The sequence below is a fragment of the Panthera tigris genome, chromosome C2, assembly GCF_018350195.1.
Source record: "Panthera tigris isolate Pti1 chromosome C2, P.tigris_Pti1_mat1.1, whole genome shotgun sequence".
NCBI classification, from domain to species: domain Eukaryota; kingdom Metazoa; phylum Chordata; class Mammalia; order Carnivora; family Felidae; genus Panthera; species Panthera tigris.
In genome coordinates this window covers 9131554-9147744 of record NC_056668.1, presented here as the reverse complement: position 1 = coordinate 9147744, position 16191 = coordinate 9131554, and the positions used below count along the sequence as shown (strand labels likewise).

At 48.0% G+C, this 16191-nt stretch overlaps 1 protein-coding gene across 6 annotated transcripts in view; it reads left to right on the top strand.

Annotated features, from left to right (window-relative positions):
• The window catches only part of DOP1B (DOP1 leucine zipper like protein B), a 103457-nt gene that overhangs the window by 74941 nt on the left and 12325 nt on the right, over positions 1 to 16191 (top strand). For 5 of the 6 annotated variants that reach the window (XR_006222048.1, XM_042998493.1, XM_042998492.1 and 2 more), the window contains 10 exons: positions 1620 to 1754; positions 6069 to 6124; positions 7414 to 7518; positions 7615 to 7681; positions 9510 to 9654; positions 12058 to 12143; positions 12360 to 12469; positions 12574 to 12720; positions 13719 to 13780; positions 14293 to 14421. Coding sequence is in view for 5 of the 6 variants with exons in the window: in XM_042998493.1 (XP_042854427.1) it covers positions 1620 to 1754; positions 6069 to 6124; positions 7414 to 7518; positions 7615 to 7681; positions 9510 to 9654; positions 12058 to 12143; positions 12360 to 12469; positions 12574 to 12720; positions 13719 to 13780; positions 14293 to 14421 (1042 nt within the window). In the remaining variant the exon portion in view is untranslated. The remainder of the gene's footprint in view (positions 1 to 1619; positions 1755 to 6068; positions 6125 to 7413; positions 7519 to 7614; positions 7682 to 9509; positions 9655 to 12057; positions 12144 to 12359; positions 12470 to 12573; positions 12721 to 13718; positions 13781 to 14292; positions 14422 to 16191) is intronic. The other variant, XM_042998495.1, reaches the window with a different exon arrangement.

Genomic DNA, 16191 nt, shown 5'->3' with positions numbered 1-16191 from the left:
CTCATGAACCCAGAGATCGTGTATGACCTGAGCCGAGATCAAGGGTTGGACACTTAACCAGCTGAGCCACCCAGGTGCCCCTCTTATAGATGTTTTTAAACCATAAGATACTTTACTTTTTGTTTTAAGAGAAGTCTTAGGTTCACAGCAAAATTGAGGGGAAAGTACAGAAATTTCCCCAGTATCCCCTACCCTACACACGCATGGTGTCCCCCATTATCAACACCTCCCCACAAAGTGGTGTGTTTGTTACAGTCAGGAACCTACTTTTTGACACATCATTATCACCCAGGACCCATAGGCTTTTTAATTTGTAAAAATAGTACTTACAAAAATTTATACCTGATTCAAATCCTCACGTTCCTGTTCCCAAAGATAACTTCGTTTCGCATTTCATCCATTCTTTATCCACTCACTGTGGTCCATCACTCAGTCCTCAAGGGACTTGGTTTATTTCTGCAAAACCAACACAAGCCTCTTCCTTTTTTCTCTCTTGACCATCTAGGTTCCTACGTCACACCTCCCTCAGAGGGTCTTTCCCACCCCCTGGACACTATCTCAGTGTCCAACATAGGCTCCTATTCCCTGAGGAGGCATGAAAGGTTGGTGGCCCAGGCCACCCAGCTTAGCACCTGTGGGGTATTCACTGGTGGTAAGTCTGATCCTTCCAAGTGCATGTAGCCACATTATAGAGACTCGACATCAAAAATGTGTCTCCGGGGGCACCTGGGTGGCTCTCAGTCAGTTGGGCATCTGACTCTTGATTCTCAGCTCAGGTCTTGATCTCAGGGGCGTGAGTTCAAGCCCTGTGTTCAAGCCCTACATTAAAAAAAAAAAAAAAGATGTGTCTCCCATCCCTGGGATTTCCTGCCAAGGCCAACCATCAAGAATCTGATTTATCTGTTTTCTCTGTTACCATCCTCATACTTCTAGGGCTCCCTTTCAATGTCAGCCTGCTTCCTTCAAATTACGTGTATCTGTTTCTAAAATGCTCTCTGAGGGGTGCCTGGCTGACTCAGTTGGTGGAGCATGCAACTTTTGATCTTGGGGTTGTGAGTTCAGGCTCCATGATGGGTGTAGAGATTACTTTAAAAAATAAATCCTTTCTGGGGCACCTGGGTGGCTCAGTCAGTTAGGTGTCCAACTTCGGCTCAGGTCACGATCTCATGGCTCATGAGTTCAAGCCCCGTGTCGGGCTCTGTGCTGACAGCTCAGAGCCTGGAGCCTGCTTCAGATTCTGTCTCCCTCTCTCTCTCTGCCCCTTTCCCACTCACACTCTGTCTGTTTCTCTCAAAAATAAATAAATGTTGAAAAAAATTGTTTTTGATAAATAAATAAATGCTTTCTGAGCTTGAACGTACCAGTGTCACTGCCCCATCATCAACTGCACCTGTTATTCCTAATGTATGTCAGATGCTAATTCTGTCACAGTGATTAAATGCTTAGCTCACTCTTTGTCCCCACCAAGAGAGTCCTTTACCCAGTTTTTGTTTAAATATTTATTTAAAATATCAAAGTTCTTTCTCTGGGGGCAGCTCTTATAGAAGACTTTCTGTGCATTGTTCTTATGTTTGTTTTCTCTCTGTGAGCCTTAAGGGAACTATTTTTTTCCTTGGCAGATTGTCCCGGCGGCAAGCACATCCCAGCTGACCCTTGTCGACTTGATTTGTGCGCTCAGCACCCTGCAGACAGACACGGTGCTTCACCTGGCAAAGGAGGTGGTGAAGAGGCCACCGCAAATCCGAGGGGACGAGGTCAGGAGCCTGGGGATCTTCCAGATGAATGCGTGGCGCCCTCCTGTCTCTGTGTCTTATAAATTGTGTTTGGAAGGGAAGCAGAAGTCTCAGGAGCAGCTAGGATTCCCTGGGGGGTGGCATGGAGGTATTTTGCTGGGCTTGGAGGAGGCCACGTGAAGTGTGCCCAAAGGGCTTTGGTGCACCTGTTTGAAGGTGGGAACCACCGGAGGTCAGCGGCCATCTCTCATCGTTCCCTCCTTGCTGCGGCACGCATTGCCTGGGAGTGGGTTCTTACCAAGTGCCTGCAGTATGCCAAGTTGAACAAAACCTTTAGAAAGAGGAAATGACACCTGCCTCGAGGAACTAGCAGCCTAAGAGGCATCAAAGAGAAGCAAAGCCAGACACTAGTTGAAGGTGGTAAAGGCCAACTTATATTCCGTAGCTACGGTGTTAGGGGAGAGCGTGGACCCCAGTTCTGATCTGTGCAGAGGTAACAGAGTTCTTTGAGAAATGGAGGAGTAGGAAGCGTGAAGGAGCAGGGGCTCCAGCAAAGCCAGGGAAGTAGAAAATTACAAAAAAGCGGGGAAGGGGATCGGTCATTGTGAGTAGGCTGTTGGGTTTGCTGACCGGTGCTCATGGAAGGTAGGCTCCTATCCTCCCGGAGACTGGGAGACAAGGGCCCTGTCTTTCCCAATGATGGTACTCCAGAGGACGGCTCCCAGCTCCTTGAGGAAGGCAGTCCTGTTGTAAGGAATGTATGTGCATCTCAAAGGACAGAGGAAGGATTTATAACTACACTTTCCTTAATAAATGCTCTGAGAAGGAAGGTCAGGAGCCTGTTGGGTGCCGACTGAGCACATGGTCGATTGTTCTGGCAGCCTTGAACTCTCTTGGGCAGGCATTTTAAGGGGGCTGGGGTCATCACCTGAGGGACACCACCTTGAGCTGCTAGAAACCCTGGTGGTGTTTGTTCAGGTTAGCGTGGGGGATGGACGGGATCATTTCTGCTGAAAGTCAGTCCTCGTGGGCCAAAGTGGAGGCCTGGTGGAGAAGAGAGCTCTGACCAGAATTCAAACTTTGGTAATTTTTACATAAAAGAAAAAAAAAATGGGTCAGAGGACAGGACTCATGTGAGGCATTCTGAGAAGGAAGAGATTTCATCTGGCTGCAGCAGAAGCCGTGGTGTGTAGAGAGCTAGGATGGGACCATGAGGCTCCTATGGTTTTGCAGGCCGTTTCTGCATAGCGGGTGTGGAGTCCTTGCTGTCCAAGGCCTCGTGCAGTCACATACAGTGGTTTTGAAACAAAACCACTTGGGGTTTGTTTTTGTTTTTTTTTTTTTTGGTAAGATTTTATTTTTAAGTAAACTCTACATCCAACATGGGGCTTGAACTCCCAACCCCAAGAACAGGAGTCACATGCTCCATTGACCGAGCCAGCCAGGCTTCCCAGAGGTTTTTGTTTTTACCAAAGCGGGGAGCCTCATTGAAAGCGTAGGAGCTGTTTTTGTTCTTAATTCATTAATTTGATAGAAAGCAGGCATTTATTTCAGCCTTGAAATAATTGCATTCTATGAAGTGATTTAAAATTGTTAGGAAAAGTATAAGAATAATTACCTAAATGGAAACTAGTGGAACGGTCAAAGTGATTATTTAAAAATGCAGTTTTACTGAAAAAAAAAATTTTTTTTTTGGCAGCTGGGTAGGGCAGTCAGTGAAGCATCCACTTTCGGTTCAGGTCAAGATCTCGTGGTCCATGAGTTCAAGCCCTGTGTCAGGCTCTGAGCTGTCAGCCTGCTCCAGATTCTGTGTCTCCCTCTCTCTCTCTCTCTCTCTCTCTCTCTCTCTCTGCCCCTCCCCCACGCTCACACGCACGTCTGAGCATGCGCGCACGCTCTCGCTTTCCAAAGTAAACATTAAAAATATATAAAATAAAATAAATAAAATTACAGTTTCACTCAAACAGGTATTTGTTGTATACCAGTGTTTGTAGTAGCGTTGCTCACAGAAGTGAAAGGGGAGAAGCACCCCAGGTATCCATCGACGAATGATTACATAAACCAAAGCAGGTGCATCCATGCAACGGGGTATTCCTCAGCCTTAGAAAGGAAGTTAATTCTGACACCTGCTGCAACACGGATGAACGTTGAGGACATGTCAAGCGAAGCCAGTCCCAGAAGGACCAAAGTGAAAGGATTCCACTGATAGGACGTCTCTAGAATATTCAGTTGTGTAGACAGAAAGCAGAGTAGTGTTGCCAGAAGTGGGAGGAGAGAGGACAGGAGTTACTGTTGAACGGGGACAGAGTTTCAGTTTGGGAAGATAAAAAAGTCCTGGAGACGGCTGGTGAAGATGGCTGCACAACATTGTGAAGGAACTTAACGCCACGGAACTGGACATGTAGAAATGGTTATAATGAGGGGCGCCTGGGTGGCTCAGTCAGTTGTGTCTGACTTTGGCTCAGGTCATGATCTCATAGCTTGTGGGTTCGAGCCCTGCATCCAGCTCTGTGCTGACAGCTCAGAGCCTGGAGTCTGCTTTGGATTCTGTGTGTGTGTGTGTGTGTGTGTGTGTGTGTGTGTGTGTGTGTCTCTGTCTCTCTCTCTCTCTCTGCCCCTCCCTTGCCCCCCCCCCTCTCTCTCAAAAGCTAAATAAATGGTTTTTAAAAATTAAAAAAAACAGAAATGGTTAAAATGGTAAATTTTATGTACACTTTATTACAATAAAAAAGTTTTATAACAAAGGAATATAGCTTTGAATTTTAAAGTTCTCACCCAGGATGGCAAACCAAAGCTGAACCCTGGAATAAGCACTGTTCTCAGCCATTTGTCACCCTGTATGTGAGAAAACTGGCCAAGAAGGTCTTAGGCCATGTTCATAGCTCTGCTTGTCTTGGAGCACAACTCTGCCTCTGGTCACGTCTTCCTCCAGAAGGGCCCCCCTTGCACGTGGCGCAGGGTAGTGGTCTTCCAGCCAGTGGCACGTGGCACAGGCCTGCGAGGTCCTCCAGCCAGTCAGCTGTGCCCTTCCTTCGTTCCAAAACTGAAGATAACTGTGCTTCGGGGGTAGGGAATCCTCAATAGTGAAACCGTGTCTGCCCTCAGTCAGCTGTGTTCTAGTTGGGAAAAGAAGACGAGCCAACCTAAACATGAGCGCCACGAGGCCCGGATGATGGAGCTGTTGAAGCCCTTAAGGGATCAGCTGTGAAATGTCATGGGAGACGTCCACGGCGTGTGTTGGACGTCTGCCCCCGGGGCCTCCCTCGAATGCCCGGGAGACTTGTCGTCTTTCGTTCTGGTACATAAATACTAAAGTAATCAACCCTGAAGAGAGGAGCAGGGTTGGAGAAACTGTCAGATCCTCGGTGACTTTGCATCTATAACTCTGAGCCAGTCTCAGGTGTCAGGAAACTGACCCTCAGCATTACAGCTGCAGAACCAGAGGGAGCTGTCCTCCGGAAGGAGGCTCTGTGACGGCTTTTGTGGACCAGGCAGGCCCAAGTTCATGTGGCTTGAAATTCTACAAGTATCTGCAACTCGTGGGCTAGAAATAAACCACGAGGGGGCGCCTGGGTGGCTCTGTCAGTTGAGTGTCGGGCTTGATTTTGGCTCAGGTCATGATCTCCAGGTTTGTGAGATTGAGCCCTGTGTCAGTGTGGAGCTGCTTGTGACCCTCTCTCCCTCTCTCTCTCTCTTCCTTCCTCACTCATGCGTGTGCCTGCTCTCTCTCAAAATATATAAATAAACATTAAAAAAACCCATTAGATCTCGTCTGGCTGGCTGGTTTTTGACTGTTCAAACAACAAAATTACATTTTATTGATTAGTTAATCAGTTCAACTTCCATAACTTCCACAAATAGCTTTTTATAAGCAAGAAGAGAAAAAAAATATGTTTTCAAAACCAGTTTCTAAGTGGCTCCAACCCCTTGGGATGTAGGGAAGTTGTCTGGGCTGGGTTTGAGGGAATTCCTTGAGCTAAGAATTAGAACTTTTTATTGTCTCTTGTCGGTAGTGAGTCGCATGCACTCATGAGGGTCCACTTGGGCCACCAGAGTTTTATTACACCACAGCTTCCCCCAAATACTTGTTACAAGCCTGGAGGGGACTCGCCCTGAAGTCTGGTAAGAAGGGCGGTGATGATTTGGGACCTCACAGTGGGCATGTGTTTTGTCACACTTGGGGGCTGCTTTCACATGTGCTATCCCATCTGAGAGACTCTGGCTAAAATCCTGTCTTTGTGAGGATATAGACTCTCTTTCGTTTTGTATTCTAATTCTTTTTTTAACCTTATTTCCTAACCAACTTGGAGTAATTGGTTTCACTTTCATTTTCAGAAAGCGCCGCTCGTGGATATCCCTGTGTTGCAGTTTTGCTATGCTTTCATCCAAAGGTAAGGCAACCCTTCACAAACTTTGTTCAATCGCGGTAATCACTGCACAGATGCAGTTGCGCTGATTGTAAACATGACTCCCAATTGCATTTCTTGCCAACTGGAGAGCCTTAGTTCAGAAAGCATCTTGAAGGTGTCCTGCCTGGTTTCTTCCCAAGGTGTGAGAATGAATGCCCTGAGGCTCTTCCTTCTTCTCCAGAGATCTAATCGGACTTTGTAAAATCCATGTGCTGTCCCTTGAACACTTCACATTCGGCGTCAAAGTGTTAAAGACTTAGAAAAAGGAGAAGTGATTGTTTTGAGTCCTCGGTGCTTTCTTGTGGTTTCTGCCTGTGAGCTTCGTGTCTGTTTTCAGCCTCTGCTACAGGGGAGGTTGAAGCAGGTTCCCCAGGTGGAAGGGAAGCCTTACCGGACCCACCGTGCGGGGCTGCCTCTGTCGCAGTCACAAAGGCGAAGTGGGGGACATAGCCCCCTTCTCGTGTGGCGGGAATTGCACGGTCAGGCAGTCTGACAACCAGGTCCCAGCTCCTTGGTTAACAAGGCTCTCGGGCCAAGCTTCTTGCAGCTTGCCACCCCCACGGCTACAGGCGGGTAGATCCGAGCGTCGTAGTCCCAGGAGTCCCTGGGTCTGGGGTTAAGTTCGAACCCGCTGTCGATACTTCGCCCGCAAGCGATTTTCCAGTTCCTTCTTCCAGGGGTTAAAGAGGAGCTGGTCACGTCCGTCCTGGTGGTCACTGCTGTGCTTTGTAATGCTGGCGGGTCTCAGCATTACGGTGGTCTCAGTGACCCATGAGCCGTCAGCAGCTGCAGATTTCCATCCTCCTCCTCTTGCAGGGGAGGCACTGCTGAGGTGGCTCAGGACTTGAACCTGGGGCCCTTGGGCTGCGGCCTGTCGCGCTATGTGGCCTCACCATGAAAACTACTGAAGATCAGCTCCTGGCGGGTGACCTTGTGGGCTGATGGCTGCGACACTGGAAAGACCAGATATTAGAGCTAGACTGGCCCAAGGGGTCAGATAGTCCTCTGGTTCAAGGCCTTTATTTGATACACAGGAAACTGGGAGCATCTGACTTGTCAGCAGCAGGATTTCTGGTCTCCAGACTCCCCAGGTTCTTGCCAGAATACAAAAATGTAGCCCGTGCGTATTTTAATTTGAACAAGAACAAAGAGGTCAGTCAGATAGGCCATATGCCCTCTGCTTTCCAACTGCCTGGACCTAAAATGTGCTTATAATGTATGTTTTGACTTGTTCACCGTCGGGTTATTTTTTCCTGGTTTTTTAAACATAGGCTCCCAGTCACGGCCTTGCAAGAGAACTTTCCTTCGTTGTTGGGCGTGCTAAAGGAATCCGTACAGTTGAATCTAGCTCCGCCTGGATACTTTCTGCTTCTCAGGTACCGTGCCCCAGCAGTCACGTCACCGTGTTTTCCTGCCGGAATACATCTTGTTCCTGCAACATTCTTAGTCTGAAGCTGCTTGTCTCTCAACAGCATGCTGAACGACTTTGTGACGAGAACTCCCAACCTGGAAAGCAAGAAGGACCAAAGAGACCTGCAGGTCTGTGTGTGAAAAGGGTGGCGATGCCACCGTTCCAGGAGTAGTGGCCGCCTTTAGAGGACGTGCTCGTGGATAATCAGCACTGGGCAGAATCGGCTCTTAGATCTTTGTCGTCACGTCTCACTTCCCTCGTTACTGTCTTTCGGAGGCTCGAGGGACCCGGGCCAGGGTCTCCTGCTGAAGTTCTTGCGTCCGGCCTGAGCAGTCCGCTAGGGATTGACACGATGCCCCCTCCCCCCAACCGCACACAGATAGAGGTGGAGACGCCTCCTGCACAGCGTTAGGACAGCAACTCCGTACACATGGATTTCTGTCCTTGAAACCATTCTGGCCCCTCCTTGCTTAAGCAGTATTTGCTCACAGGAAGTTTCCAAAAACCTAAGAAAAGTAAAGGTGAAACTCACCCCAGGAGAAGGGAAGCCTTAGAGTAAAATGCCAACTACAAACGGAATGGCGGGGTCAGGAAATCACGATTTTGCAACCATTAGAATCGTTGGTTGAGGGGCTTTTGGAGCCATGGCTTCGAGTTAAACCGAAGGATTAGTGTATCAGTTTTACAGCCCTGGGGATGTTACTGCTGACCATTATCCCTGGCTTTTGTGAAAGGTCTCTCCGGTTCCAGTGCTGATCCACTGGAGCACGGTTTAAAGCACAGTCAGGCTTAGTTAGACAACCCAGGGACCCGCGTGGCCTCCACTTGTGGGGAAGAAAGCTGACGCTGCACCACCAGTACTTGGACAGCACTTCCCAGACTAGCCTCTCAAGGCCACTTGCCTCGTGGCCTATTACCTACAGCGCGCCCCTGCCTTCTGTCTGTTCTGGCAGTAGCGTTGGCCTCGGGGGTCACGGCAGCTGGTGTGCCTCACCCCTGCTCCCTTTGGTTGCTCCCATCTCATGATGCCCAGCCTCCCTGACACCCCAACTCCTCACCCCTGCTTCAAGGCACACCTACACCTTTTCCCTGCCCACTCGCTGCGTGGGAAGTGGGATACCCTCCGAGCCCTCAGTCTCTTTTCTTGCTCTTTCTTGCCACCGTCGGCCACACCGCACCCCTGCCCGGGTTCGCTGAAGGTAGCTCCCTCACGTGTGCCCCTCTTCCCACTGGCAGTGCTCTCGCTCTGTGCCTGACCACCCCAGCCCACCAGTTGGGCTTACGGTCTATGTCAGGATTGTTCCGTTCTCAGACGGCAAGGATGTGCAGCCAGTCTTTGCTGGTGAGACTTGATGGTGCTGGCTTGAGAAAGGGGCTCAGCATTTCTGCCTCCATCCCAGCTACTTGGCCAGATTCTTTACTGATTATACTCCTGATATGAATCGTTCCTCACTTCACCCTCATCGAGTCAACTTAATTCAGTTAATTTTATTTCTTGTTAAATTATCGAAGGATGCCATTCTAGCAAGGACCCATGGCCCCAAAGACACCGGAAACAAATCTGCTAGATGGCAGTGTGCAGCTATAACTTCCTGTTTCTCTGTGGCATGCCCATGATGGCCAGTATGGTAGCCGTTAGCCCCCTGTGGCTGGTGAGCACTTGAAATGTGGTTGGTCTGAATTGAATGTGCACATCAGATTTCAAAGGTCTAGTGCAAAAAAAGAGTGTGAAATCTCATTAATAATTTCTATACTGATTACGTGTCGATCATGTTTTGGGTATATGAGGTTAGAAATTGTGAACTTGTTTCCTCTGACCCTCTAATATGGTTCCTGGAAAACTTCACGTTACCTGTGTGGTTCATAGTTGTGACCTATGTTAACGTTTCTACCGAATGGTGTGGTTTTAGGCATTTCAGCGTCTTTTCCTGAGCTAACTTCCTTTCTTCTTTTCAGGAAGTCACTCAAAAAATCCTAGAAGCTGTAGGGAACATTGCTGGCTCTTCCTTGGAACAAACCAGCTGGCTAAGTAGAAACCTGGAAGTGAAGGCCCAGCCTCAGATCTCTCTAGAAGAATCTGATGCTGAGGAAGATTTGTGTGGTAGGTACACGGGGTCAGAAAATGATACCTGCTGGGGTGCCTGGGTGGCTCAGTCCGCTGAGCGTCCAACTCTTGATTTTGCCTCAGGTCATGATCCAAGGGTCGTGGGATCGAGCCCTGCATCAGGCTCTGTGCTGTGTAGAGCCTGCTTCAGATTCTCTCTCTCTCTCCTTCTTCCCCTCTCCCCCACTCATGCTCTCTCCCCCCCCCTCAAATTAATTAGTTAATTAAAATTAAAAACTAAAAGGATTTCACAGTGATGTGGGCAAGAGACAGTGTTGGCTTAGAGGCAAGGGCGATACAAAAAGGTGGACTGATTTAGATGCAGAGTCCACAGAACTTGCTCATGGGCTGGATGTGGTGGTTAACAAAAACGGCAATCAAGGATGACTTTGGTTTTTAGCTTACACAATTTATTGAGGTGGAAAAGACTGAAATAACATTCCGGAACAGGAAATTGAGCTTGGTTTTGCAAGTATTAAATTTGAGATGTCAGAGAAAGAGCCAGAAAAGACACTTAGGTGGTCACTGGGATTGGACAAAAACCAAGAGAGCGTAGGGTCACAGAAACATAAGAGTGCTTCCAGAGGAAGGGAGGAATAACACAGTGGGAGACTGCCAAGAAATGGAGGCAAGTCGGACAGAGACCCACTGGGCTCAACAACATGGAAGCCTTTGGGCTGGGAACACCAGAGTAGGTAGAGAAGAGGCTGGGGAGAAAAGGAGGGGGAGGAGACAGCAGTGACGGCATGAATGCAGAGAACTCCCTGAAGCTCACTTGTCAATAGGACAGTAACCAAGTAGAACCAAAGACCAAAGAATATCTCTTACTTGATTTGTTTTTAAATTGGAGTATGCCAGGGGCGCCTGGGTGGCTCAGTCAGTTGAGTTTCTGACTCTTGATTTCGGCTCAGGTCATGATCTCACAGTTTGTGAGTTCGAGCCCCATGTCAGGCTCTGTGCTGACAGCACGGGTCCTGCTTGGGATTCTCTCCCTCCATCTCTCTCTCTCTCTCTGTCCCTCGGCTTGCTTTCTCTCTCTCTTCCAATCTCAAAATAAATAAACATTAAAAAAAATAAAAAATAAATAAATTGGAGTATGCCAACACATATTTGTGTGGTGACCGAACAGTGCGGCAGAGGTGTGCCTGGGTGGCTCAGTTGGTTAAGCATCCGACTCTTGGTTTCGGCTCAGGTCGTGATCTCACTATTCGTGGGTTCAAGCCCTGTGTCAGGCTCTGCACTGACAATATGGAACCTGCTTGGGATTCTCTCTCTCTCTATTTCTCTCTCAGTCTCTCTCTCTCTCAGTCTCTCTCAAAATAAACAAACTAAAAAAACAGAAAAACAACAGTGCAGCAGAGAAGAAATAAATACCACAGAGAGAAAGGATAGTTAGAAAGCAAAACCCTTGATGGCCATGGGGCCAGGGTTGGTGTCATAAATGGAATTATGGTCTTCCCATAGGAGCTAGGGGCATGTTTATCAACACAGGAGACCAGGCAGAGAACACAGATATATATGTTGTAGATTAAGAACTCATCGTGGCCAAACTGACAGAGTCCTGTTTGTTTCCATTACTTTTCTCCATGAAATATGAATGAGGTTACCAGCTGACAAGGGGAGAGTATTGATAGTTATCAAAGGAGGATCTGAATTATGTTGGAGAGAAGGGAAGCCAGCATACCACCAAGGTCCATGGGTGGGACATCTGGTAGCCATCAGGTTCTTTTTGAGGTTCATGGTCATGGGGGAAAGTGAGGTCTGTCTCGTGGTTTGGTTTTCTCCAGAGCACTTACCTACACAGAACTGCATAGGCCGAACTTTGGGTTTCTCCAGGTTTGCATTTTTCCAGGTGAGTGCCTCAGAGGGAGAGAACAGCAAAAGTCGGGATGCTTCCCAGGTAGAAGGCAGACCGTGGGTGCAGGTGGGGAGGCAGAGAAGGGCAGACCTGGAGGAGTTGATGAAGGATTTGGTGGCCTGTGCGAGGACCCGGGAAAGATAAGATATAGTCAGAGAAGGAGGCTGGAAGTGGAGAGTTGAGAAACTGATGACATCAAGGGTGTGATGGTGACAGACGACAGAGCTGGTGCAGAGTAAGATTGTCGGAAGAGAGAAGAGGGTCAGGGGGCGCAGAGGCCGAGCTGTCAGATGGATCACCTAAGGGGCTGTTGATGCCCCGAGAACGATTCAGAGCAGAGAGCTGGGGAGGAAGACAGTGAGTCGGCACTGGCGCCCTTGATCACAGTGCCCAGATGCTTACTGTGGAGTCGAGCACGCTAACGGAGGACATTGCATACTCCACGTGAGAAGAGGGACTCGTCACACGTACATGCGATGCTTTCGAGGCGTGAATGGTGGCCCAGCCTTCGAGACTGAAACACAGCCGCCTCTCTCTGTCAGCAGATGCCACCGCCACGGCTGCAGCAATGGTGTCCGCGTCCGCCCCGTCGGTATACAGCGTGCAGGCCCTGTCTCTCCTGGCAGATGTAAGTGCGCCCCCTGCTGGTCCTCCCTCGCGGGCCCGACGGCCGGCTCCACGCTCTGTGCAGGCAGGCCGCCCCTCGCAGGGGAGCTCGGGAGTCGCTCTTGGCCCCAAGCTGCACCCCAGACTTTTCTTGGGAGGTGACGTCCACCCTGAGGACCGACTCTCACTGTCGCTGGCTTCAGCAGGTTTCTGTCTTCTTGTGGTCCTGCTCCGGTAGGTCCTGGCCTCTCTCCTGGACATGGTTTATCGAAGTGACGAGAAGGAGAAGGCGGTGCCGCTCATCTCCCGCTTGCTCTATTATGTGTTTCCGTACCTGCGCAATCACAGGTATCCTGCCCGTAGGTAGCACACTAGCTTATGGGAAATGCATCAAGTGGCTTTCTTGGCACAGTCTTTGACCTCGACCCTCTTCCCTCCCTGCCCCTGTTCAGTGCCTACAACACCCCCAGCTTCCGAGCCGGCGCTCAGCTGCTGAGCTCCCTGAGTGGCTACGCCTATACCAAGCGAGCCTGGAAAAAAGAAGTCCTGGAGTTATTCTTGGACCCTGCTTTCTTTCAGATGGACACTTGCTGTGCACAGTAAGAAACGCCGCCCTGACCAAAGGGTGCTGCAAATGCTTGGGTGGAAAAAGGGTTTCGGTTTACATAATTAATTCTCATACTTGAAATGGGAGCGGTCAGCATCAGCCCGGATCCCGGGACGTCATTGTCACAAGCTTGCAGGCTAACTGTGTTCGTGGAAGAGAGATCAGGCGTTTTAAAAATACAGAGGTGCATTTTTTTCTCAGGAGAATCTCAATTAAGGGAGCGTATTATCCCCAGAACACACAAAACAGGGTTCCCGTGGCCCCTGGTCTGGTACTGCTCCATCTGGGAGTCACACAATATTCCACTGGCACTAAGATGACAGAGCCCACTGGTGACGCCGTGGTGTCCTTATCCCATGTCTCAGCTTACACAGGTTCCCAGAGAGACCGTGCAGCCAGCCGGACACTTTGCTGGCAGAGATCCATTGAGGTACACACACAACGTGAACTCCCAGTGCCTTTTGCTGGAAGGTCAACAAAAACACTCAGTGCCTCTCCCCCTGGTGGGGCCCAACATGTCCTCATTAACGGCAGGGATAGAGAGCGGACACTGGTCAGCGGTCCATAAAGCTTGACAGTTTGCCCTGCCTCCCCCCAGAGTCCTGTGGCTTCCATCTCAAGCTCCTGTTACCCCTCCTGGGGACCCCATTTGAAAACTGGTGGTGTTTATTGCCACTACTCCCCGCTTGTGTCCATCAGCACAAGCGTGTGAACATCGTCCTGTGTGAACATAGTCAAGGGCAACTCTTGAAAAAAACCATTCTTTGTTTACCATAAGCTGGGAATTATTCATTCTTTCCCGTGTTGTTCGTTGCCTGTGTTTAGTGTGTAAATGAAGAGCTTTTGCTCACCTTTCCCTTGTATAAAAACTATTCATTTCAGTAACTTTTCAGAAAAGTCTTTAATATATCTAAGAGGGGGCGTGTTCTTAATGCCTTTAATCAGACTGTCATTCTTGACATATTTAATTTTGCTTTTTTCAATATCCAGTTGGAAGTCCATTATTGACCATCTCCTGACTCACGAGAAAACCATGTTTAAAGATCTAATGAGTAAGTTGTATGTTACGTGCACATAAGTCACTTTTAAAGAACCAATACATCATAATCAGCTTTTATCACGTATTTCAGAACCCCACTAGGATCTTTTCTGGTGCCATCTAAGCTGCAGACCATAATGTAATGTGCATAACATGTCAGGACTAATGAATGAGCCTTCCCAGTTCCAGTCTGTTGACCAGAAGGCCCTGACAACCTTTTTGGCAGCCTTTCAGTGGAGGGATACTTTTTAGAGAGTAAGGATCGGTTCACTCACCATAATTTATTAGGAGTACTTGTCCGTCCTTCATCCTCTCTTCCAACTCCCTGTCATTAATGATCATTAGAGAAATGTTTCTGTTTACAAATAAATATGTGAGTAATAACCACAAGATCATAATTACTTAGTCAAGATCACGACTTTTTCACCAGGAAGGATAGAAATTGCACTAGTGTGAATTTCCTGTCGCTTCCCTCTGACTACGGTTTTCTCACTAAACGGAACTTCCTGACTGTATTTATCATAGACATGCAGAGCAGTTCTTTAAAACTGTTCTCAAGTTTCGAGCAGAAAGCGATGCTGCTCAAGCGTCAGGCTTTTGCTGTCTTCAGTGGAGAACTTGATCAATACCACCTGTACCTTCCTCTGATACAAGGTAAGAAGGCCACCCTCCCTCGCCCTGAGCACACCCCTCTGCCGGATGGCAGACCCCCCGACTGGCTGACTCGGGCCGGCTACCAGAGCGGCCCAGGGCACATTCTGGCAGGATGGTTGAGTGTTGAGATAGGCACTTGGCAGGGGTAATCGTAGAAGAACAATCCAGAAATGTATTGGTGAATCTGAAGCTTTATTTTAAAACTCAATTATTATAATGCTATTAGATTCCGCTAGGTAGTCTCTAAAAGTCTGACAGTACTTTCTCGGCACTGTCCCTGCCGGATCCCTCCTGTAGTCAAGATATTGTGAGGTCACAGCACCAACCGAGGCTAGTGAAGGAGCAGGATTTGGGGGAAGTGCCTGGCCTTTCCTTAACAGTACTTCATACTCAGTCTGTTCTTTGCTTCAAAAATGAATTATTGCAGCTATTTCTTTTGTTTTATTTTTTTAAATTTATGTCCAAATTAGTCAGCATCTAGTGCAACAGTGATTTCAGGAGGAGATTCCTTAGTGCCCCTTCCCCATTTAGCCCATCCCCCCTCCCACAACCCCTCCAGTAACCCTCAGTTTATTCTCCCTATTTATGAGTCTCTTCTGTTTTGTCCCCCTCCCTGTTTTTATATTATTTTTGTTTCCCTTCCCTCATGTTCATCTGTTTTGTCTCTTAAAGTCCTCATATGAGTGAAGTCATATGATATTTGTCTTTCTCTGACTGACTAGTTTCACTTAGCATGATACCCTCCAGTTCCATCCACGTAGTTGCAAATGGCCAGATTTCATTCTTTTTGATTGCCGAGTAATACTCCACTGTATATATATACCACATCTTCTTTATCCATTCATCCATCGGTGGACATTTGGGCTCTTTCCATACTTTGGCTATTGTCGATAGTGCTGCTATAAACATGGGGGTGCATGTGCCCCTTCGAAACAGCACACCTGTATCCCTTGGATAAATGCCTAGTGGTGCAATTGCTGGGGCATAGGGTAGTTCTGTTTTTAGTTTTTTGAGGAACGTCCATACTGTTTTCCAAAGTGGCTGCACCAGCTTGCGTTCCCATGAATTATTGCAGCTATTATACATGATTTTGAAGGGTTTTTCTCCTCATAAAATGTGGAGATGGTGAAGTGGGCATTCTAAGTTCACCCTTCTCCACGAAATGAAAGAATTCTCAAAAAGAAATATGTTCTCCTTAAGACTCACAGCCTGATTGGAATCAAATAAAATTAATACAATTCTTGACAGATTTTTTAATTAATACTACAAAGACTAGTGTAACATAATTTTACAAATATCAGAATTATGGTGTGAATCCTCTTTTGAGGGTCGGGTTTACTAGGCTATAATTTACATAAAGTAAAAGTCACCCTTTTGGGTGTACAGCTCTATGAATTGGATTAACACGTATAGTCACGTAACCACCACCACAGTCAACGCACAGAACATTTTCATCACCCCGGAGAGTTCCCTTTGCTCCTTGGAATCATCCCCTCCCCTTCCCCAGCCCCTGGCAAGTGCTACTCTGCCTTCTGTTCATACGGGTTCGTCTTTTCCACAGTGCCCGAAATGTAATTAGCTAGGGTGCAGCCTTCGAGTCTGGCTTTTTTGACTTGTGTCATCTGTTTGAGAGTCATCTGTTCCATTGCATTTATCAACAGCATACTCCTTTTTATTGCTGAACAGTATTCCAGTCTGTGACTTGAAGGACGTTCGGGTTGTTTTCAGGTGGAATTATGACATAAATGTCGTACTCTATCCTTTAAAAAA